This window comes from Schistocerca nitens, chromosome 9 (assembly GCF_023898315.1).
Source record: "Schistocerca nitens isolate TAMUIC-IGC-003100 chromosome 9, iqSchNite1.1, whole genome shotgun sequence".
NCBI lineage: Eukaryota > Metazoa > Arthropoda > Insecta > Orthoptera > Acrididae > Schistocerca > Schistocerca nitens.
The window spans coordinates 282,878,083-282,901,655 of NC_064622.1; the positions used below are offsets into that span (position 1 = coordinate 282,878,083).

At 40.9% G+C, this 23,573-nt stretch overlaps 1 protein-coding gene across 1 annotated transcript in view; it reads left to right on the plus strand.

The window, feature by feature from the left end:
- The window catches only part of LOC126203855 (alpha-tocopherol transfer protein-like), a 120,801-nt gene that overhangs the window by 93,088 nt on the left and 4,140 nt on the right, over positions 1 to 23,573 (plus strand). The window contains exon 6 of the mRNA XM_049938230.1: positions 6,547 to 6,649. Within this exon, the coding sequence (XP_049794187.1) occupies positions 6,547 to 6,649 (103 nt within the window). The remainder of the gene's footprint in view (positions 1 to 6,546; positions 6,650 to 23,573) is intronic.

The window sequence follows — 23,573 nt, forward strand, 5'->3', positions numbered from 1 at the left end:
AATAAAACTAATAGCAGCTAACTTTAAATATTCATTTAGTGAATTTAATTCAGTTGATACATATCCTCTGTGACAGGGCAGGCCACGATTCTCCTATGACTGCGTTCCCTCAACCCTGTTATCTTAACATACAATGTGTGGTATTTCTTTGCAGAAATCATTACAGGAAAAATTGAAGATATTCAAAATCCGCGTCAGACCTGGATTCATGCTCAAGTAATGCTCACATATCCTACAGGGTAAGGCGACTACTTGCAAAAATCAGGAGACAAGATTTCAAGTCTCGGTAGGATACAAGTTTTCAGCCTACGCGCATCCATAGATTACGGTACGACAGCTTTTACTATATCTTTATGTCGTAGGGATAACACCCTCAGCTGTATCTGTATGTCTTACTTGATTTGAAATTGAGTCTGACGTTACATTACACCATTTTCGGATCCTTGAATTCAGTAAACATATATTTGGTCATAAAACGTAGTGTAGAACAATCTAAACTTACTTTTAAAACTGGTCATTCATTGACAGCATTAAAATAAAAAACTACAATTTCTATATGTACACGTGAGTGTATGATCCCATTCTAATGGAAACACATTCAGCATGTCGTAAACACACTACCCGACCTTAGCTATATGTTACATTTGAAGTTTTTAATACTTTGATGATCACATGCACATACCTGGTATTATTTTCAGCTATATGTTACATTTCAAGTTTTTAATACTTTGATGATCACATGCACATACCTGGAATTATTTTCTTCGAATGGAGTTAATGCAGATCAGTATTAAAAGTAACTTAAGATAATTTAATACTGCATTTTTACATGAACTATGAACCGTGGACCTTGCCGTTGGTGGTGAGGCTTGCATGCCTCAGCTCAACAAACAGCTGTATAGTAGGTGTGCTGCCACAACGGACGGGTATCTATTTTTCCCGAGGACATGCTGCTCTACTGTGTGGTTAAATGACGGTGGCTTTCTCTTGCGTAATAAATCCTAGAGGTATCATAGTCTCCAGGCGGTGATTACTTAGGAAGATGTCGTCATCAGGAGAAACAAAACTGGAGCTTCGAATGTTAGATCCCTTAATCGGGCAAGTAGGTTAGAAAAGAGAAATGGATAGGTTGAAGTCACGCGTAGTGTGGCTTAGCGAAGTTCGGTGGCAGAAGGAAAAGGACTTATGGTCAGATGAGTATATGGTTATAAATACAGAATTAAATAGGGGTAATGTGGGAGTAGGATTAATAATAAATAAGAAGATAGGAATGCGGGTAAGCTACTATGAACAGCACAGTGACTGCATTACTATGCACACGATAGATACTAAGTCCACACTCACCACAGTACTACGAGTTAATATACCATCGAACTCCGCTGGTGATGAAGAGAATGAAAAAATGTATGATGAGATAAAAGAAACTAATCAGACAGTTAGGGCAAAGGAAAATTTAATTGTGATAGGGGACTAGAATTCGATAATAAGAAAAGGAAGAGGAGGAAAAACAGTGGATGAATATGGACTGGGGGAAAAAATGGAAAAGGAAGCCACCTGGTAGAGTTCTGAACAGAGCATAGCTTAATCATCGCTAAGACTTGGTTTAAGAATCGTAAAAGAAGATCGTATACGTGTACGAGACACAGAGACACCATAAGTTTTTAGATTGATTAAATAATGGTTATACAGAGATTTAGGAACCAGATTTGAAACTGTAAGACATTTCCAGGGGCAGATGTGCACTCTGATCACAATTTATTGCTGATGAACTATAGATTAAAACTGTTGAAACTGTAAATTTAGGAAATTAAGGAGATCAGACGTGGATAATTTGAAAGAACAATGTTGAGAATTTTAGAGGGAGCATTAAGCAACGACTGACTATAACAGGGGAAATTAATACAGTAGAGGACGAATGGTTAACCTTAAGAGATAAAATAGAGAAAGCAGCAAAGGGGCAAATAGGTAAAAAGACAATGCCAAGTAGAGATCCTTGGATATCACAGGAGATATTGAATGTAACTGATGAAAAGAGAAAATACAAAAATGCACCAAATTAAGCAGGAGAAAGAGAACACAAAAATCTGAAAAATGAAACTGGAAAGAAGAGCAAATTGGCTATCACAAATGGCTAGAGGAAAAATGTAAGGATTTAGAAGCATATTCCGCAATGGGAAAGATAGATACCGCCTACATGGAAACTAAAGTGGTCTTTGGGGAAAAGAGGAGCAGTTGCTTGAATATCAAAAGCTCAGCTGGAAAACCATTGGTAAGTAAGCAAGGGAAAGCTGAAAGGTGAAAGGAGTATACAGAGGTCTTATGCAAGAGAGATGATCTTGAAGGCAATGTTATAGCAAGGGAAGAGGACGTAGATGAAAATTAAATGGGAGCTACAGTACTGCGAGAAAAATTTGACAGAGCACTGAAGTCCTAAGTCGAAACAAGGTCCCTTGGAGTAGATGACATTCCGTCAGATCTACTAGTAGCCTCGGGAGAGCCAGCCATAACAAAACTATTCCATCTGGTGTGCAACATGTATGAGACAGACGAAATAACCTCAGCCGTCAAGAAGAAAGTAATAATTAAAACTCCAAAGAAAGTAGGTGCTGGCAGGTGTAAATGTTACCGAACAATCAGTTTAATAAGCCATGGCTGCAAAATAATAACGCTAATTCTTTACTAAAGAATGGAAAAAACTGGTAGATGCCGACCTCGGGCAAGATCAGTTTGAATTCCGGAGAAATGTAGGAACGCGCGAGGCAGTACTAACGCTAGGACTTCTCTTAGGACATAGGTTAAGGAAAGGCTAACCAAAGTTTACTGCGTTTGTAGACTAGAGAGAGCTTTTGAAAATGTTGACTACAATACTCTTTCTGAAATTCTGAAGGTATCATGGGTAAAATATAGAGAGCGAAGGACTATTTACAACTTGAACAAAAACCAGATGGCAGTTATAAGAGTCGAGGGACGTAAAAGGGAAACAGTGGTTGAAAAGGGAGTGAGACAGCATTGTAGCTATTCCCCGATGTTATTCAATCTGTACATTGAACAAGCAGTAAAGAAAACCAAAAGAAAAATTAGGGGAGGAGTTAAAGTCCAAGGAGAAAAAATAAAAACTTTGAGATTTGCAGACGATACTGTAATTTGGTCAGAGACAGCATAGGACTTGGAGGAGCAGTTGAACGGGATTGACAGTGTCTTGAAAGGAGAATAAAAGATGAATATCTACATCTACATCTATATCTATACTCAGCAAACCACCGTGCGGTGTATGGCAGAGGGTACGTCCCACTGTACCAGTTATTAGAGTTTCTTCCCGTTCCATTCACGTATGGAGCGCGGGAAGAATGATTGTTCGAATGCATCTGTCCGTGCACTAATTATTCTAATCTTGTCCTCACGATACGCGGTATGAAGGGGGTTCTAGTATATCCCTAGAGTAACCATTTACAGCCGGTTCTTGAAACTTTGTTAATAGGTTTCCTCGGGATGGTTTACGTCTCTCTTCAAGAGTCTGACATTTCAGTCCCTTCGGTAGATCTGTAACACTCTCCAATGGATTAAACAAACCTGTGACCATTCGTGCAAAACAAGGATAATGGAATGTAGTCGAATTAAATAAGGTGATGCTGAGGGAATTAGATTAGAAAACGACGCACTTAAAGTTGTAGATACGATTTGGAACGTTGGTAACAAAATAACTGATAATGGCCAATGTAGAGCATATAAATGGTAGACGCAATGGCAGGAAAAGCATTTCTGACGGAGAGATACCTGGTAATATCGAATACAGACTCAGGTGTTAGGAAGTCTTTTCTGATGTTATTTGTCTGAAATGCAGGCATGTGTGGAAGTGAAATGTGAACGATAAACAGTTTAGACAGGAAGAGAATAGACGCTTTTGAAATGTGGTACTACAGAAGAATGCTGAAGATTAGATGTGGAGATCACGAAAATGATGATGACGTGCTCAATAAAGTGGAGGAGAAAAATATTTGTAACACAGTTTGACTAAGAGGAGGAATAGGTCGATAGGACACATTCTGAGACATCAAGGGATCACCACTTTAATACTGGAGGGAGATATGATAGATAAAAAATCGTTGAGGGAGCCCAAGGGATGAATACAGAAAGCATATCCTGAAAGATACACACTGCAGTAATTATTTGCAGATGAAGAGACTTGCACAGGATAGAGTTACCTTGGAGAACTGCATCAAACCATTCTTTGGAATGAAGACCTCAACAACAACACGATAAAAGGTAAGTATAGTGTTTTCTGGGACCCGAAGATTGTCAAATGTAACATCGAAATCGTTTATAAATAAAAGAAAACCTTTAAATGCAGTTAACGGTATCATCCCTACTAATAAAGGCAAACTTTCAATTATCACGACGAATTAATTACTCTGCTTGTTCAACACATCTGAGTGCTTTTTACTTTTATTACATGTCACTGCATTTTCATTGATTTCATTCCCAATAACCCATTCATGCACTTAATTCGGTTCATGTTCCTTCCTTATCTGTGACTCCTACCAGAGCTTGTAATATTCACAAACGGTAATGTAATGCCTTTACGTTTAAATATTTCGTGCCGAAATACGGAAGACGGAAATCAAAGTACGTCACTAGCTCCATTAATAACACAATGACTCTGTGACACGGCGAGCAACGTACAAAACATCGTGCATTTCCTTAGCGAAGCACAGAAGCTAGACAGAGAAAACAAATGTCACATACCAGTGGCCAACGGAATGTGGCTAAAATAAGAGAGTTCGGTTGAACAACTTCATACCCAGCCCCGACACAAGATATAAACCATTTTGCACTTTACTCCAAAAATCTTGAAAGAACATGAGGAATTTTTAAATATCCTAATATGGAGAACGTGAGATACAATTGTCGATCAGCTCTTCAATAGGCACACGTTTCCGTAGTCATTGCTAAGTGCCGCTTCTAATCGTGTAAAGAAGGACTTCGCTGGACTGAGAGTAACTGGAAAAGAGTGATTTTGAGCGATGAATCACGCTATACCCTGTGGCACTCGTATCGAGGGATTTGGGTTTGGCGAACGCCTAGAGAAAATTACCTGCCGCCATTTACCGTGCCAACAGTGAAGTGCGATGGAGGTTGTGTTATGGTATGGGAGTTTCTTTCACGTTTAGGGTACATCCCCTTACTGTGCTTCAGAAACGCCTAGAGAAAATTACTGCCGCCATTTACCGTGCCAACAGGGAAGTGCGATGGAGGTTGTGTTATGGTATGGGAGTTTCTTTCACGTTTAGGGTACATCCCCTTACTGTGCTTCAGAAAACGCTAAATGCGGAAGGATATGAACACATTTTAAAGCATTGTGTACTACGTACAACAGACAAACAGCTCGGAGACAATTATTTGTATCGGCATGACAGTGTACCCTTTCATAAAGAATCATTTGATGCGCAATGGTTTTTCTAACAATAATATTCCTGAAATTGACTGACCATCCAGGGACCCGATCTGAACTCAACTGAACACCTTTGGGATGAGTTAGGACGTCGACTTCGCTCCAGGCCCAGCGTTCAAAATCTATACTGTATCTGGTTTCAGCTTCTGAGGAAGAATGGACTGCCATTCCATCACAGACATTCAGATACCTCATTGAAAGTGTGCCCAGCAGAGTTCAAATTGTCATAAAGGCGAATGGTGGACACAGCCCATACTAATTTACGTATACTTTTGATGAGATAATGTATTTTAAGTGCACTTACGAACTTCTCCACAAAGTATGTATAGACAACTATGTATAAATAAACAACTTATTGTGTTTCTTTGTTCGGAAAGCAGAAGAAGGCGTTACGTAAATGAGTAACGCATTCGCTACAGTATGAGTTGGAATTCCACAGCAATTTATTTCAATAGGATATAAGAATGCTGACAACCGAATCTAACTTCTGAAATTTAATCTAAAACTGACAACTTCGGCCTGCCACCAAAAATAAAATAGCTATTAATAATATAATTCTTTAAAATAGTATCTCATTAGCAGTTCCCTCTGTAGATTATCTGAATGGCTGGTTTGGAGGATTGCAGAGCTCTATGCTACAGTAAGACAAATGCATTCGAGTGTAAAACAAATAATTATTTTCGTTTTCCCAATACCCATAAAGAAAAAAAAACGTATTATGTAAGTAACTAGGGAAATTTCTCAGGAAAACTAACAGGTTTTTATTTATTTTTTCTTAGAAGTTATTGTTTTCATCTTGTAGAATGCTGACCTGCACCCACTCATGTATGTCTGGATTACGTAAATTTATGGATTTACAGAGCAGAAAGCAGTGTTGCACATTTACGTAGTTCACACTATCTGCTTGTTTTTCTACTGATGTATTAATGGACTACTGGAAATATCACACAATTGCAAAATATACAGTTTGTTAACGAATAATATGAACACAAATTCTAGAAGCAAATAACATCGATAAAATTGAAATTTGAAGGAACACGAGAGATACTCGGAAACTTGGTTAAAAACAGATATATTACATACATACTGTATTTCAGGTGTTTATTCACTCGAGCATGGAGACGCTGTACGAACATATTCCGAAGAAAATACTTCCTCAGGAGTACGGCGGGGAAGCGGGTCCGATCGAGGAAATGCAGAGTAAGTACAAAAGGTCGTTTAACTGTATTACACTGAGCTAGTTCGTAATGAGCTCAAATGTTCAAATGGCTCTAAGCACTATGGGACTTAACACCGGAGGTCATCAGTTCCCTAGACTTAGAACTACTTAGACCTAACTAACCTAAGGACATCACACACATTCATGCCCGAGGCAGGATTCGAACCTGCGACTGTAGCAGCCACTTGGTTCCGGAGTGAAGTGCCTAGAACCGCTTGACCACAGCAGCTGGCTCGTAATGAGTGATATGCAACGTTATTGTAACTGGCTGAAGAAAAAAAATGTATTTCTCAGAGATGATTAAGACAAAAGGCATTGAACATATACTAACCTAATCGATTGTGGATTGTATAATATACCGGGTGTTTGTCCTAACAGTCGTCGGACGCATTTTGACCGGTGTTTCGAGAGATATTTGCAGTTTCGTTTTTGCAGTACTTAAATGGAGTCAACCCAGACTAATACTGCTCATCATGTATTTCATCGATGTCCAGTGTCCATGTAAAAGCTTCGCTTTGTTTCCCATTACAAACAAATTTATATTTAAAACGGAATTTTACGGGCCCTTTCGACAGAGCGGTCCGACATTGGTCACGTGCGATATTTATTTTGTCGATATTTATTAAGAGGGACAATAAAACACGAAGTACATCAATTTCTCCAACAGCGACTTGGCAGCGCTGCTGCATGGCAGCCGTAGTCAGCAACACCCAGGGCACTATCAGGTCGCGCTGCAGGAGTACTGGTTATACTTCGTGTTTTACTGCCCCTGTTAACAAATGTCGCACTAGACCAATATGGGGTCGCTCTATCGAAAGGACACGTAAAATAACGTTTTTAAATTAATTTTGATTCTAACGGGAAACAAACCGGCTCTTCCCGTCGACACTGGACGTCGCATGAAATACGTGGTGACAGTATCTGTCTGAGCTGACTCCAGATACACGCTGCAGAAACTAAAATGCGTATACAGGGTACGGCAGCCTTCATAGCGTAATTTGACTTGGGTAGTATAATGACGTACTGCAGGAATGCGCGCCAGCTCGTGCCGCATTCGTGTACTAATGAGCTGCCATTTCGAGTGTGACAGTGATATGGAGCGGTGGAGTGCACAGCTTCGTGCCTTTGTTGTTGAAAGTTATTTCAAGAATAACGACTCTGTTAATGCTACCCAGCGTCTAATTCGCCAACGTTTCAACTTGGGACGTCATGGGAAAGTTCCAGATGGACGGACCATTGTGAGGTGGGTACGTGCATTTCGAACAACAGGTTCTGTTTGCAGTGGCAAACCGGGAAGAAGTCAAAGAACTGTGCGGACACCAGAAGCCGTGGAAAATGTTCGTCCTGCACTATTTCGTAGCCTAAAAGGTCTGCTCGTCGTCATGCGCAAACTGTGCATATGCCCGATCGCTCATTCAGGAGAATATTGCACGAAGATTTCTATTTTCACCCATATAAGCTGCCGATTGTTCAGGAAATTACGCCTCGCGATTGGGTTTCACGTGAAACAGTCTGCTTAACCATGCGTGATCTCCTTCGCCAAAATCCACAAGTGTTGCACACAATTCTGATGCCAGATGAAGATCATTTCGAGTTATGTGGTTCAGTGAATAAACAGAATATACGTTATTGGAGTGCTGTAAACCCTCATGAACTGCACGTCAAGCCCTTGCACAGTTCTCGTGTCACAGTGTGGTGTGGAGTTGTTTCCTTTGGGATTATTGCCCCTACTTCTTTGAGGATGACATCGGTGTGGCTGTAACTGTCACCAGTGAACGCTACCTAAAGATGCTGTAAGACTTCGTTCTTCCCCAATTAAGTATGGTCGATGTGGATGTGGAACAAATATGGTCTCAAAAAGACGGAGGTACCTCGCATACAGCCAGAATTTGCATGGATTTTTTGCGAGAGACATTTCCCGGCAGAGTAATTTCCCGTTTTGGTGACATTTCCTGGCTGCCTCGCTCACCTGACCTTTCATGTGCAGACTTTTTCCTTTGGAGCTGCCTGAAGCAAGAAGTATTCCGAACACGTTGTACCGCCATTCCTGAGTTGAAGGATCGCATCAGAACTGAGGTCGGCAATGTCCCAGGGAATACGTTACGCCGAGTTACGGAAAGCTTCCAACGCCACCTAGATGAATGTGTTGTGCAAAGGGAGCATCATCTGACAGGAGTCATATTCAAAAATTAATCCACGCAATCGACAATGACTTAAACATTATTAAATGGCATACCTTTAACTATTAATTGACGTAAAATGTAATAAATAAATTACAGTTACTGCCTGATGGTGTGTTTTTAATGTCCTACTATGAACGCTGCCGCACCCTGTATATGCCGAAAATCCAGAGAAAATGCGACTGACGGCTCCCGGGAGAGGCGCTGTATAATACAGCGCTCTAACAGAAATAGTAAAATTTGTAGGGGATGTAGTTTAAACTGAACGTCCAAAATTATTTATGCGATGTCTGCAGCAGAAGACAATTCACTAACATTACAAAAATTGCAGTTGCCCTGTTTCACAAGAAAGGAGACGGACGAGACATACTGAAACTATTGACCTATCAGCCTCCTCCCCGTTACGTTCGCAATATTCACTAAAATTATTACCACACGTATAGAAAGATCATTGGACTTCAGTGAAGCAAAGAAACAAGCTAGCTTTAGAACTGATGTGACGCAACCGACGACCTGCAAGCCATGTACTAAACTACAGAAGTGATCAGTATGTATGTATGAATTGCAGCTTTGTCTGCAATACATAGATACTGAGAAAGCTTTGATTTCAACTATAGTGCTCAGAACCATTTTAACCATTTTGAATCAACTTCGTCAACACGGAGGAAGTTAACTACTGAAGGAAAGAGCAGAACTAACAGTGAGACCAATGAACTAGATGATGATCTTTTCATTTAAGACATCTGAGCGCGATGGTTGAGTCGAGAGCAAAAGACGAAACCAGATAATTAAAACTAGGCAGCAATGCTTCCCCTAATACATATAGTTTTGGAAACCAAAATTATGGAGGACATCCAAAGTAAGTTAACCGTGAAAGACGACATTTCCACTCTAAACCTCAAGATACAATTAGAATGTGGCTACTTATTTTCGAAATACAGTCAGCTCTCGATAATTCGAAGATCAAGGGACTTCAAAAAAAAGTTCGAATAGTTAACAGCTCGATTTAAAGGAAGTTTCCCTGATAGAGGTGGATGGAATCATGTGAAGTCGAAATAAATGTATCCCCTACAAAAATAAAATTACAAAAAGTCACAGTAGTTTCAATAACATTCGTATCTTTTAAAAGGATAAGTAAAAAGTAACAGCTACATGAGAGACTAAAGGCAAGTTGATTTCGTTTTTCTATTTCATTAATTATTATACACACTGCGTGCCAAAAAAAAATGTAGCACCCAGAAGCGGAGGAGGAAAAGGATTGAAACTTCACGGCTTGAGAATATGCGGTGTTATTTCAGTGATTACAACAATATCGAGTCAAATTTACTATGAACTTTGCAGTTTGCGCCCACTTATCACTAGGACGTTGCACCCCTCTGACCTTGATGCGTGCACTGATTCCGTTGGGAAGCATTTCATATATCAGTTGCATCCCCTGCTGATGTAAGCTACCCCTTATACCCTGGATATTAGTAATGGGACGGAGTTGACGTCCAAATGGCGCCACACATGTTCTAATGGGGACAGGTCTGCGAACCTTGCTGGCAACGGGAGCATCCCAACACAACATAATGCAGCCAGTTCACAGAGACGTTCGCCGTGTGTAGACGTGCATTGTCAAAATGGCTCTGAGCACTATGGGACTCAACTGCTGAGGTCATTAGTCCCCTAGAACTTAGAACTAGTTAAACCTAACTAACCTAAGGACACCACAAACATCCATGCCCGAGGCAGGATTCGAACCTGCGACCGTAGCGGTCTTGCGGTTCCAGACTGCAGCGCCTTTAACCACACGGCCACTTCGGCCGGCCGTGCATTGTCCTGTTGAAAAATAGTACCAATGTACTGTCACATGAAACGTAACACATGAGGATGCAGTATCTCCGAGACGTATCGTGTGCCGTCAGAGTTCCCTGAACCACTACCATCCTTGACCTAATGTCATACCCGATGGCTCCCAACACCATCACGCCACGAGAAAGAGTACTATGGCGCTCCAAAACATTGGAAAAATGAGCCCCCTGCATGTTTCCATACTCAGGGACGATGGTCATCCAAGACAGTACAGAACTGGGGTTTATCGCTAAACACAATGCGACGTCATGTTTCTTGATGATGACCCCACTCGAGATGGGGCCGTTTGTGTTGTGGTGTTATCGGCAGCCTACGCGTGGTACGGGAGGTCCTCGGGTTACTACGACCAATGTTGCGGGATGACACAGAATGTCGCAGGGGTCAATTAATTTGTAAGCTTTTTATGTAATTTATCTGTGTATGAAATGCTGAATATTCTTTTTAAAAAACGTTCTCTGGTTGTAACGTACCTGCTGAGCAATAATTTCTGTTGGTTGGCCCTGTATTACGCGTGTGAACAATGTTGTGAAACAAAACTTTAATCTTAGTGAAACGCTGAATTTTAAACAATGGCAATGAATCTAATTAAATCCCAAAAGAAATTAGTCGTGTATTCGGTGAAAACTATGTAACTGAAACTCAATACTGAAGCATGTCATGAAAGCTACGTAACATGAAGTGGAATATCTGACTTGAAATATAAGAAAATAAAAATACTCCTCAACTCGGAAGAAAATAACTGTTGTGATTATCTTCAATGTTCACTCTAAATGAATCTGCTTACTTAGCACAACAATTAAAAATTCTGGCCACGTACTGTTTGCTTACAAGAATCGAAAGTCAGATCTGCCCTGAAACAAAAGTAACTTACCTCTTGCTCAGCATGCTATTTTGTTGCTGGTATACTGAAGTTCCCGAAGGCAAATAGAAATCATCAAATACAGCAGTAAAATATAATCTACTCACTACAAAATTTTTCTTTGCTCGTCAGAAACAAACTGTGGCTGCGTGTGTCGTAACGTGCAATGCGCACACTACAAAGAATTTAAAACTCTACTAAGAATGCTGGAGAACAGTTTTACTTTAAGGAAAAACGTTATTGAAAAATTAAACTCTAATTACTGTCAAAAAGGGCCTGTAAAACACGAGAAGACCCTAACAATTATGAAATTCACTTATTACAAAAATTACAGACATCTAAACCAACTGTGTTATTCATGACATGATGAAAATAAAATTTCCGAAAATACTTCAGTTTTATTTTGGCAAGGAATCAGTGGTCTTTCTTTAGCACAGGGACTTCCAGTATGCTTGGTCAAGCGCATTTTCTATTCTAGCCAAAGCTGAAAATTTACCAGTCTACTTCCCTTCTAAGGATCTACCAGCGCAACGTTCCCAGTGACGACTTTTCTTCTTCTGGTGTAAGAGATGCATGGCAGCTGATTTGTTACTCCTTGATGAACCTACATTTCTTAAAACTGTTAGAAATCTTCATCAGAGTAACATTTTTCCAAGCCTTACTAGCAACGGCCATACTGTTATTTTGGGCCTTAGTGCTACCTAACACCATGGTCAGAACTTTCTTGAGGTGCAAAGTTTTATTGTTTTCAATTATTCATTTGTCAAATGGTTTAATTTCGATGTGGTCGTCTCAGGAGGAATAAAATCACATTATATAAATGTTGAGTGTTGTTATGAACTTCGCAAATGTCCAGAAGAAAACAGGAATTTCCGCTTCTAGTTTTTCGTTTCTTTGTTCAGCCTCAATGGCCGCTCACTGAGCAATTCTGTTGTCATCCACGCCTTTTTGATGCAGCCATAAGACATAGAAACGATTTGATACTCATGGAACATAGACTGTTAGCAGCTTTCACTATTAGTTCGAATTATCAAATTTAAAAAAGAAATATATTTCCACTTCGAAGTATGCGATCTTTATAAATGTTTGTATGATAATTTCTTACGTCACGATTTCATAGATGCCTAACTTATTTATCTATACATCGTATAGACGTATATATAAATACTGTTAGTCATTTTAAACATAATGAAGTCATCTAACATTTCAATGAAAGTACGTAATTCGTCACATGATTTAAAAAAAACTGTTTAGTGTGTGAAGCACCTCTGAAGATGGTAACTGCTAGCCGAAATAACTATTTTTATGTGTCTATGCGATCGTGACGTAGTAAGTTATTACAAGTGTTAGACAGTCCTCTGTCTTCGAAATGTAGTGTGTCTGGGGGCGGTCTGTCAAGATAATCGCTTCGATTTATCGATTGTACCACAACACACACAATTTCTTCAATTCATTGAGGTTCTTTCAAGGAACTGGACAACTAGTTCGATTTATCGAGAAATTCAATTCATAGAGGTTATAATCAGCGGGAGTCTATTGTAATTAACACAACACAAGATTTTATTTAACACACACTTCTGCTATTTAGACAGAAACGAGCTAACAGTGACTGATTATTCATAACAGTGGCTTACGCCCTTCCCGGATATTCCTCATAAATTCCGTTGCTGGAACTACCGAAATTTGCTAGCTGCGAGACGAGTTCACTGTGCCGCGACTCAGCATTCCGTCATCTCATGGCGTCAGGTCACATGGCCAGATGAGTGAACAGTCCTCAGGCCCTTTGCACAGATTCCGTATCTTAACAGGTTTGTTTGTCTGTTTCAGCATTCGTTCAGTAGCTTGAAACACACTTACTTCCCGTTATCGTGTGGGATTCTTTACAACTATCAGTTCCACACAGCCGGTATCTAAGGCCAAGTTTCCCCGCTTTGTCTCGGGATCCTTTTGTCGATTTCAATATCCGGTAGCTTTTCGCCAAGAGGTTCAAAGTGTTTATCAGCCTAAGTACTTTTATCTCGAGCAGCACAACGTGACATACAACAAATAGCAACTATCAGTTCCACACAGCCGGTATCTAAGGTCAAGTTTCCCCGCTTTGTCTCGGGATCCTTTTGTCGATTTCATTATCCGGTAGCTTTTCGCCAAGAGGTTCAAAGTGTTTATCAGCCTAAGTACTTTTATCTCGAGCAGCACAACGTGACATACAACAAATAGCAGAGATAATTTGGAAGCTTAGTTCTGAAAATAGAAGACTGCTACTCCAGCGAGCGGTTCTCAAATGCGACGCCTCGTGAACTACCATTTGTTGGAGGCAAAGGGATCTCAGTGTGCTGTAGTAAGGGAGTCAGAAGCACAGACAAGCCGTGGCTACTTATTCTTTGACTGCTGAATCCGGTGAGGGCATTTTTAGTTAAAGTTTTTCCTGCAAGAAGGCGGAGGAGTGTCTTTCTCTTCATGCTGCTGTCTGTTCTGGAAATTATTAAACGCATTCACAGAAAAAACTTGGTAGCATTTTTAGACAATGATGGACGCTGTCCGCGAAATCGCATAGCTCAGAACCTCCGGGAGATTTCACCTTCTTTGGCTGACTGCATCACCGTTTACTGGAAGCATATTTCTGTACGATACCTGACTCAGAAAATTAATTTTTTCAGATTAAATAAGTAGAGACTTTCCTTTTTAAAATTAAGTTTGTGCATTTAAGTTAATTCTAAATATTTGTAATTTATTTTCTAAAACTACGCTGACACGATGTTTCCTCAAAAAAACTGTCACTGAAAGTTTTCAGTAATATCCAGAAACTAATTATACCCGTAGAAGATATTCCAACAGTAGACTAATATGGTACTACAGGCAGTTCTTTTCGTTTGAGACGTCGTATTTCAAAAATTAGTTAATATTTTTGTTGTTCCTTTGAATTCTACATATATATCTTTACTCTGCATACCACTGTGAAGTGCATCATATAGAGTACTTCCCTTTGTTCTACTTATTATTCATCCGATTTCATACGAGTATGGTGCGCGGGAATAATTAGTGTTAGTTCAGTGCAAACACAGTATGTTTCAGTAATTGGTTTTTAAAAACAAGAACCTTTAGGAGCGTACATACGTAACAGACCAGCGACAGTTTTCTGCGACAATCCTAGTAGTAGTTGTTGTTGTTGTTGTAAAATTGTGCGTAAGGAGACATCAGCTCCCACATTCAGTGCAAAGAAGTTCCGTGGTTTAATAGCCGTGTTACAAAGTTGCTACGTAAACGAAGCGACCTTCGTCACACGTTCAAGAATAGACAAAACCTATCAGACAAACAAATGCTGAAAGAAGCGAAAATGAGCTAAGGGAGAGGGATGAGATAAGCGTTTAATGACTTTGAAAGTAAAATTTTGTCAACCAATCTGACTAAAAACCCTAAAAGGTTTTGGTCTCATATAAAATCGGTCAGCTGTTCGAAATCACCTACTGTGTCACTCATTGACCTTACAGGCACCGAAACGGATGATAACAGAGAGAAGACCGAAATACGGAATTCGGGCTTTCGAAGTTGTTTCACCGCAGAAGATAGGAACACGGCCCCTCCTTTCAGTCAGTCAGTCGTACGAACGTCGGAATAGCAGATATTTGAGAGAACCGATCTCAGAATAGAAAAGAAACTTCAGTTACTTAGCAGTGAAAAGGCATCATTAGCAGATGAGATACCTATAATATTCTACAAACGTTATGCAAAAGAACTTTCTCCTCTACTAGTAGCAGTTTATCGTCGTTCGTTGGAGCAAGCGACTGGAAAAAGGCTAAGCCGTTCCTATTTTCTGGAACGGGCGTAACGCAGATGCACATAATTATAGGTCAATATCTTTGACGACAATGGGTTGTAGAATTATGGAACATATTTGTTTTATGCTCCAGAATTATGTCGTTTTTGGGGAAGAAAATCTCTTCTATAAAAATCAACATGGATTCGCAAACAGAGATATTGCAAAACTCAATTCCCTCTGTTTCTCCATGACATCCATAGCGCTGTAAATAACGGCACTCAGTTCGAGAGCTTGTTTCTTGACTTCAGGAAGGCAGTTCATATCGTCCTGCACTGCCGGTTATTGAAAAAAAAAATACAAGCTTACCGAATGTCGGACGAGATTTGTGACTGGATACACGACTTCCTTGCAGACAGAACTCAACAGGTCGCTCTTAACGGAACAATATCAATACATCTATAGGCAATTTGCGGAGTACACCAAGGATGTGTGATAGGACCGTTACTGTTTACAATATATATAAATCATTTAGTAGAAAGCATCGGATGCTCTTTAAGGCTTTTCGCAGATGATGCGGTTGTCTATAACAAAACTGAAGTGCCAGATGATAGTATCGATTTGAAGAATGATCTGCAGAGGACTGATGAATGATGCAGGCTCTGTCAACTGATCATGAACGTAAATAAATGTAACATATTGCGCATACAGAGGAAAAGAAAGCCACTACTGTACAGCTACACTATCTTGAAAAATCGCTGGTAACAGTATCTGCCGTAAAATACCTAAGAGTAACTATCCAGATCGACCTTAAGTGGATTGAAAAAGTGGGAATGAGCGTTTGGCGTCATTGGCCGGGAGGCCCCTTGCGGGGCAGGTCCGGCCGCCTTGGTGCCGGTCGTATTACAGTCGACGCCACATTGGGAGACCTGCGCGCCGGATGAGGATGAAATGATGATGAAGACAACACAACACCCAGTCCCTGAACAGAGAAAATCTCCGACCCATCCGGGAATCGAACCCGGACCGGTAGGACGGCAATCCGTCACGCTGACCACTTTTTTTTTTTTCTTTGTTGATCGTTGTGTTTGGTCGTTGCGGACGTCACATGACATCCGTTCAAGTTCGTTTTGTTGATCCTTCCACTCAGTTTTTTATTACAGAGGCCAACCAGCTCTCTGACCGAACACGCTGAGCTACCGTGCCGGCACCACTCAGCTATCGAGGCCGACTACTTAAGTGGAATGACCACATAAAACAAATAGTGAGAAAATCAGCTGCCAAACTCAGATTCATAGGAAGAATGTCAAGGAAAAGTAATTCATCCACGTAGGAAGTGGCTTACAAGGCGATTGTTCAACTGCTTCTTTAGTGCGGTTCATCAGTGTGGGACGCATACCAGGTAGGACTGATAAAAGAGACAGAGAGGTTCCAACGGAGAGCGGCGCGTTTCGTCACGGGATCTTTTAGTCGGAGCGAGAGCGTTACAGAGATGCTCAACAAACTCCAGTGGCAGACGCTAGAGGCGTTGTGCGGAACAAAGAAGTTTACTATTGAAATTTCGAGACAGTCGGACAACATATTACTGCTCCCACATACCTCTCACGAAATCTTCATGACGAGTTAATGCAGAGGCTTTCCAACAATCATTCTGTCCCACGCCCCATTCGCGAGTAGAACAGGGAGGGGGATCACTTAGATTTAAGTGAGGACTGTACTACAACTCCACAGTATTTCTCCCATAAGGGTCGTGAGGAGAAAGGAAATAGGAGTAAACCATTGAATTACAGACCCATATCACTGACCTCAATTTGCAGTAGGATTTTGGAGCATATACTGTACTCTAACACCTTGAAGAAAATGACTTATTGATACAAAACCAACACGGAGTCAGAAAATACCGTTCTTGTGCAACACATGAAGTAATGAGTGATGTCGACAAGGGATCTCAGATCGATTCCATATTCCTAGATTTCCAGAAGACTTTTGATACCGTGCCTCACAAGCGTCTATTAATCACATTGCGTGCATATGGAGCGTCGTCTCAGTTGTGTGACTGGTTTCGTGATTTCCTCTCAGAGAGGTCACAATTCGTAGTGATAGACGGTAAATCATCGAGTAGAACAGAAGTGAAATCTGGTGTTCCACAAGGTAGTGTCATAGGCCATCTGCTGTTACTGATTTACATAAATGATCTAGGTGATAATCTGAGCAGCCCCATTAGATTGTTTGCAAATGATGCTGTAATTTACCGTCTAGTAAAATCATCAGACGATCCGTTCCAATTACAAAATGACCTAGAGAGAATTTCTGTACGGTGCGAAAAGTGGCAATTAGTACTAAACTAAGAAAAGTGCGAGGTCATCCACATGGGTACTAAAAGGAATCCGATAAATTTTGGGTATACGATAAATCGCACAAATCTAAGGGCTGTCAGTTCGACTAAATACCTAGGAATTACAATTACGAGCAACTTAAATTCGACAGACCACATAGATAAGGCGAAACAAAGACTGCGTTTTGTTGGCAGAACACTTAGGACATGCGACAAACCCACTAGAGAGACAGCCTACATTACACTTGTCCGTCCTCTGCTGGAATACTGCTGCGCGTTGTGGGATCCTTACTAGTAGGATTGACGGAGGACAACGAAATAGTGCAAAGAAGGGCAGCTCGTTTCGTGTTATCGCGCAGTAGGGGTGAGAGTGTCATTGATACGATACGCGAGTTGGGGTGGCAGTCACTGAAACAAAGGCGATTTCCTTTGCGGCGAGATCTATTTATGAAATTTCAATCACCAACTTTCTCTTCCGAATGCGAAAACATTTTGTTGACACCCATCTACGTAGGGAGAAATGATCACCATAATAAAATAAGAGAAATCAGAGCTCGAACGGAAAGATTTAGGTGTTCCTTTTTCCCACTCGCCATTCGAGAGTAGAATGGTAGAGAAGTAGTATGAAAATGGTTCGATGAACCCTCTACCAGGCACTTAAGTGTGAATCGCAGAGAAACCATGTAGAGGTAGGTGTAGATGTAGACGTGATTACATTAATTATAGTATGCACAGAGACGTTTAAACAATCATTCTGCCCGCGCTCGATACATGAATGGCACTGGAAGAAGCCCTTATATCTTGTACATCGTCAAGTACCCACTCCCACGCAGTTCACAATGGTTTCAAGAGTATGGATGCAAGCCAAGATAACAGATGCATGCACAAACTAATAACACTGAATGCATCCAATTAGCTGCCTGTAAAACAGATCGACATTGGCACCACTTGGGAAAATTCATAAAGTGCTGCTACGTACTGCAAGATCAGAGTGACATACAGTGGACCCTTTCTACCACCCACTTCTCCTTTGCATTATACATTGTCCAGATACATCAGTGTGATCACCTGTCAAAAATCTGAATAACCACCTTCCGCAGGGCAGACTGCCGCGAGACGTGCAGGAAGAGAATCATTGAGGTTCAAGAAGGTACCGACAGGTATATAGATCCATGCCGATTCGGATACTGTGGCCAGAGCTGCCCTACGTTTTTCGACTGAGGATCCATGGCGCATATAGCTCGATCGAGGTGGTGCTAAAATTTCGCGATTGGGTTTTAATCTGGGGACTTTGGTGGTCAGGTAGTACGGTAAATTCTTCCCGGTGATCTTCGAACCACGCACGTGCGCTGCGAACTGTATGACACGTTGCGTTGACCTCCTGGTAGGTGACATTGTGCCGAGGAAAAACAAACGTCATATAGCAGTGGATACGGTCGCTCAGGGATAGATGCATGCTTGTGTTGATCAATTGTGCCTTCCAAAATGACGAGATCACCCAGGGAACGCAACGAAAGAATTCCCTAGCTCATAACGCTCCCTCCTGATTGCAGGGTGTTTGCTTTCAGGCGTTTCACGCCGTACACGCCAATGGCCATCTGCCCGAAGGAGTTTAATACGTAGTTCATTTGAAAAGGTCACCTGTTGCCACTCAGTGGGCATATAGCTGCGGTATTGTCGTGCATATTCCCGCCTTCGTCGCTAATAAGGGTCGTCAACATGGGTGCATGAACCAGAAGACTGTCGTATTTGAGAAGACGATGTTTCAAGCCCCCTGGTTCATCTGGGCGGTCTACACCTACATCTACATGGATACTCTGCAAATCACATTTAAGTGCCTGGCAGAGGGTTCATCGAACCACCTTCACAATTCTCTATTATTCCAATCACGTATAGCGCGCGGAAAGAACGAACACCTATATTTTTCCGTACGAGCTCTGATTTCCCTTACTTTATCGTGGTGATCGTTCCTCCCTATGTAGGTCGGTGTCAACAAAATATTTTCGCATTCGGAGGAGAAAGTTGGTGACTAGAATTTCGTGAGAAGATTCCGTCGCAACGAAAAACGCCATTCTTTTAATGATGTCCAGTCCAAATCCTATATCATTTCTGTGACACTCTCTCCCGTATTTCGCAATAATACAAAACGTGCCGCCTTTCTTTGAACTTTTTCGATGTATTCCGTCAGTCCTACCTGGTGAGGATCCCACACCGCGCAGCAGTATTCTAAAAGAGGACGGGCAAGCGTAGTGTAGGCAGTCTCCTTAGTAGCTCTGATACATTTTCTAAGTGTCCAGCCAATAAAACGCAGTCTTTGGTTAGCCTTCCCCATAACATTTTCTATGTGCTCCTTCCAATTTAAGTTGTTCGTAATTGTAATACCTAGGTATTTAGTTGAATTTACTGCTTTTAGATTAGACTGATTTATCGTGTAACCGAAGTTTAACGAGTTATTCGTTATTTAGGGTCAACTGCCACTTTTCGCACCATTCAGATATCTTTTCTAAACCGTTTTGCGGTTTGTTTTGATCTTCTGATGACATTAATAGTCGATAAACGACAGAGTCATCTGCAAACAACCGAAGACGGCTGCTCAGATTGTCTCCCAAATCGTATATATAGATAAGAAACAGCAAAGGGCCTATAACACTACCTTGGGGAACGCAAGAAATCACTTCTGTTTTACTCGATGACTTTCCGTCAATTACTACGAACTGTGACATTTCTGACACGAAATCATTCACATATCTGAGACGATATTCCATAAGCACCGAATGATTTTCCGTAAAGAATTGCCAAAAGTAAATGACAAAAGAGAAGGAATTGGTTTGGATTACGTGAATGAAACCAGCTTATGGTGCGTGAGAAATAAAATTCCTGATTTATCAGGAAACGCCAGGTACCTCGTAGTCCAAAATAATAAAATAAACTGTAGATCATGAAGTCATAGACGTAAGCAGTAATGTTTAAATTATTTGTTGCAGTTGTCAAAACTGGCTAATAAGGTCCGGTCAGTTGTCCAGTGAGCGTACACTTTTATTTATTTATTTATTTATTTATTTTTGCATCGGTTGTCACAGCGCAGACATAACATCAGTAAGTTTTTATTCCGCGTAATTGTTTTATTTCGTTTGCAAAACAATTATTACAGCAACGAAATACATAGAAAACAGCGCACTTACATGATGAGTTACAAAGTTCTCATTCTAAATTTGTAATTAGTTGTTCTTGTGGATTAAGAATCTATGTTCGTGCACTGAAATGTTCACTGGATGCTTTTCAGACTTGTTTCATCAGTTCCGCATAATTTCTGCTTGTGTTCTGCGAAGCTGGCAACTTTAGCGCAACGTATGCGAGTTCCAGGTCGTCCAGCGCCGACATGTACATTATGAAATGATCTTTTACAAAACACAAGCAACTCTATCGCAAAATATGAATGGTCCAGATAGTTTACCACTGACTTGTACTCTATGAAACGATCTTTTACAAAACCTAAAGAAATTCTGGTCATATGCAAAGGCCGTTAATGGCACCAAAGATAGCATCCAAGCAATTGTGCATGAGACAAACACTGAAATTCAGGGTAGCAAAGCAAAAGGAGACATGCTTCCTTTACAAAGGAAAACCAATGCGAAATACCCCAATGTAATCCTCTTACCCCAGAAAAGATGAGTGAAATTAGTGTTAGCTGTAATGGCATTGAAAAACAACTGAAATCATTAAAACTGAAGCTCCAGGGCGACATGGAATCCCCATCAGATTCTGTAGTGAATTTCCGGCTTTCTAAATTTTATCCATAATCTATCGTAGATCCTTCGAACAAAAAGCCGGGCCCAGAAGTTGGAACAAAGTGCAAGTTACACCCGTCTCCATGAAGGGTAGTCGTCGTGTACCACAAAACTACCGTCCAGTGTCCTTGACATCAATTTGTCATAGAACCTTAGAACACATTCTGAGCTCAAACATAATGAGATATCTCAAACAGAGTGACCTCCTCCATGCCAACCAACATAGATTCCGAAAGGATTGACCATACAAAACTCAACTCACACGTTTCTCACATGACATACTGAAAGCCTTGGCTCAAGGCAGCGAGGTAGGATCAGTATTATCGATTTCCGAAATGCATTTCGCTCAGTTCCACATCCATGAGTATTATCAAAAGTGCGATAGTATTTGGTAGGGACAACGTAGCAAGTTATCTTGATACCTGGTGCTTATAATTAAAGTGCAGCTACTCACTGAGGTCCAGTGTGGGCTGTAATTATCCTAATTGTATCACTAATTCACAGTTGGAACCAGTAAACTCATGCATATACCTGGTAGTAACACTTTATAGGACATGAAATGGAATGGCCGGCCGGAGTGACCGAGCGGTTCTAGGCGCTACAGTCCGGAACCGCGCGACCGCTACGGTCGCAGGTTCGAACCCTGCCTCGGGCATGGATGTGTGTGATGTCCTTAGGTTAGTTAGGTTTAAGTAGTTCCAAGTTCTAGGGGACTGATGACCTCAGAAGTTAAGTCCCATAGTGCTCAGAGCCATTTGAACCATTTTGAAATGGAATGATCACATAAAGGTAAAGCAGGTGCCAGACTTGGGTTTATTAGTAGAATACTAGGGAAACGCAACCAGTCTACAAAGGCGATTGCTCACAAGCCACTGATGGAACCTTTCCTAGAATATTGCTCAAATATGTGCGACCCCTGCTAAACGAGAATAACGGGGGATATTCAACTTATGCAGAGAAGGGTAAAGCGAATGGTCGCAGGTTTGTGTGATCCTGGGAGGGTGTCACAGAGATGCTGAAGGAACTGATTTGGGAGACTCCTGAAGTTAGACATAAACTATCCCAAGAAAGCATGCTTACAAAGTTTCAAGAACAAGCTGTAAATTATGACTCTAGGAATGTACTACAACTCCCCACACATTACGCGCGTATGGCTCCGAAGGGAAACATTAGATTAATTACAGCCTGCACGGAGACATTTAAATAATCGATCTTACCGTGCTACGTACTTGAATGAAGCGAGAAAAAAATCCTTTATGACTGGCACAATGGGGCGTATCCTCCTCTGTGCACTTCACAGTGCTTTGAAGACTATCGATGTAGATGTAGATGAAGGATGAGTACTAACAGATGCTTCCCGGAAGTAAATATTGCGCAGTATTGTTGTGTCGTTCTTGGCCTGTCACTTCCGTGCAAAATACTGACACAATATTATTGTGTCAGTAATACTGAGTGTTTGAGGGGCAGCTTTAAATTTGCCTTTTCGAGGAGAAGGGTGTCTGCGAAGGGGAAAGATGTAGCTTTTATTTAAGAATAACTCAATGACATTACTCAATACTACAAAAGGTTAGTATGCCTACGTTAACTACGAAATACAGTGTTTATGTTACGTAATTGCGTAATAAACAAAAGAGATAACTGTAACTGACTCGTTAACATGACGCTCACATCGTTTCTCGCTCATGAGTTCTAGTGTTTATCCGCCTCGATAAATGCTGTGTAGTACACACCTGATACATCTGACATTCGCCATTCGTCTACAGACGTTAAGGTAACCTCTGGCGTGCCACAGGGGAGTGTTATGGGACCATTGCTTTTCACAATATATATAAATGACCTAGTAGATAGTGTCGGAAGTTCCATGCGGTTTTTCGCGGATGATGCTGTAGTATACAGAGAAGTTGCAGCGTTAGAAAATTGTAGCGAAATGCAGGAAGATCTGCAGAGGATAGGCACTTGGTGCAGGGAGTGGCAACTGTCCCTTAACATAGACAAATGTAATGTATTGCGAATACATAGAAAGAAGGATCCTTTATTGTATGATTATATGATAGCGGAACAAACACTGGTAGCAGTTACTTCTGTAAAATATCTGGGAGTATGCGTGCGGAACGATTTGAAGTGGAATGATCATA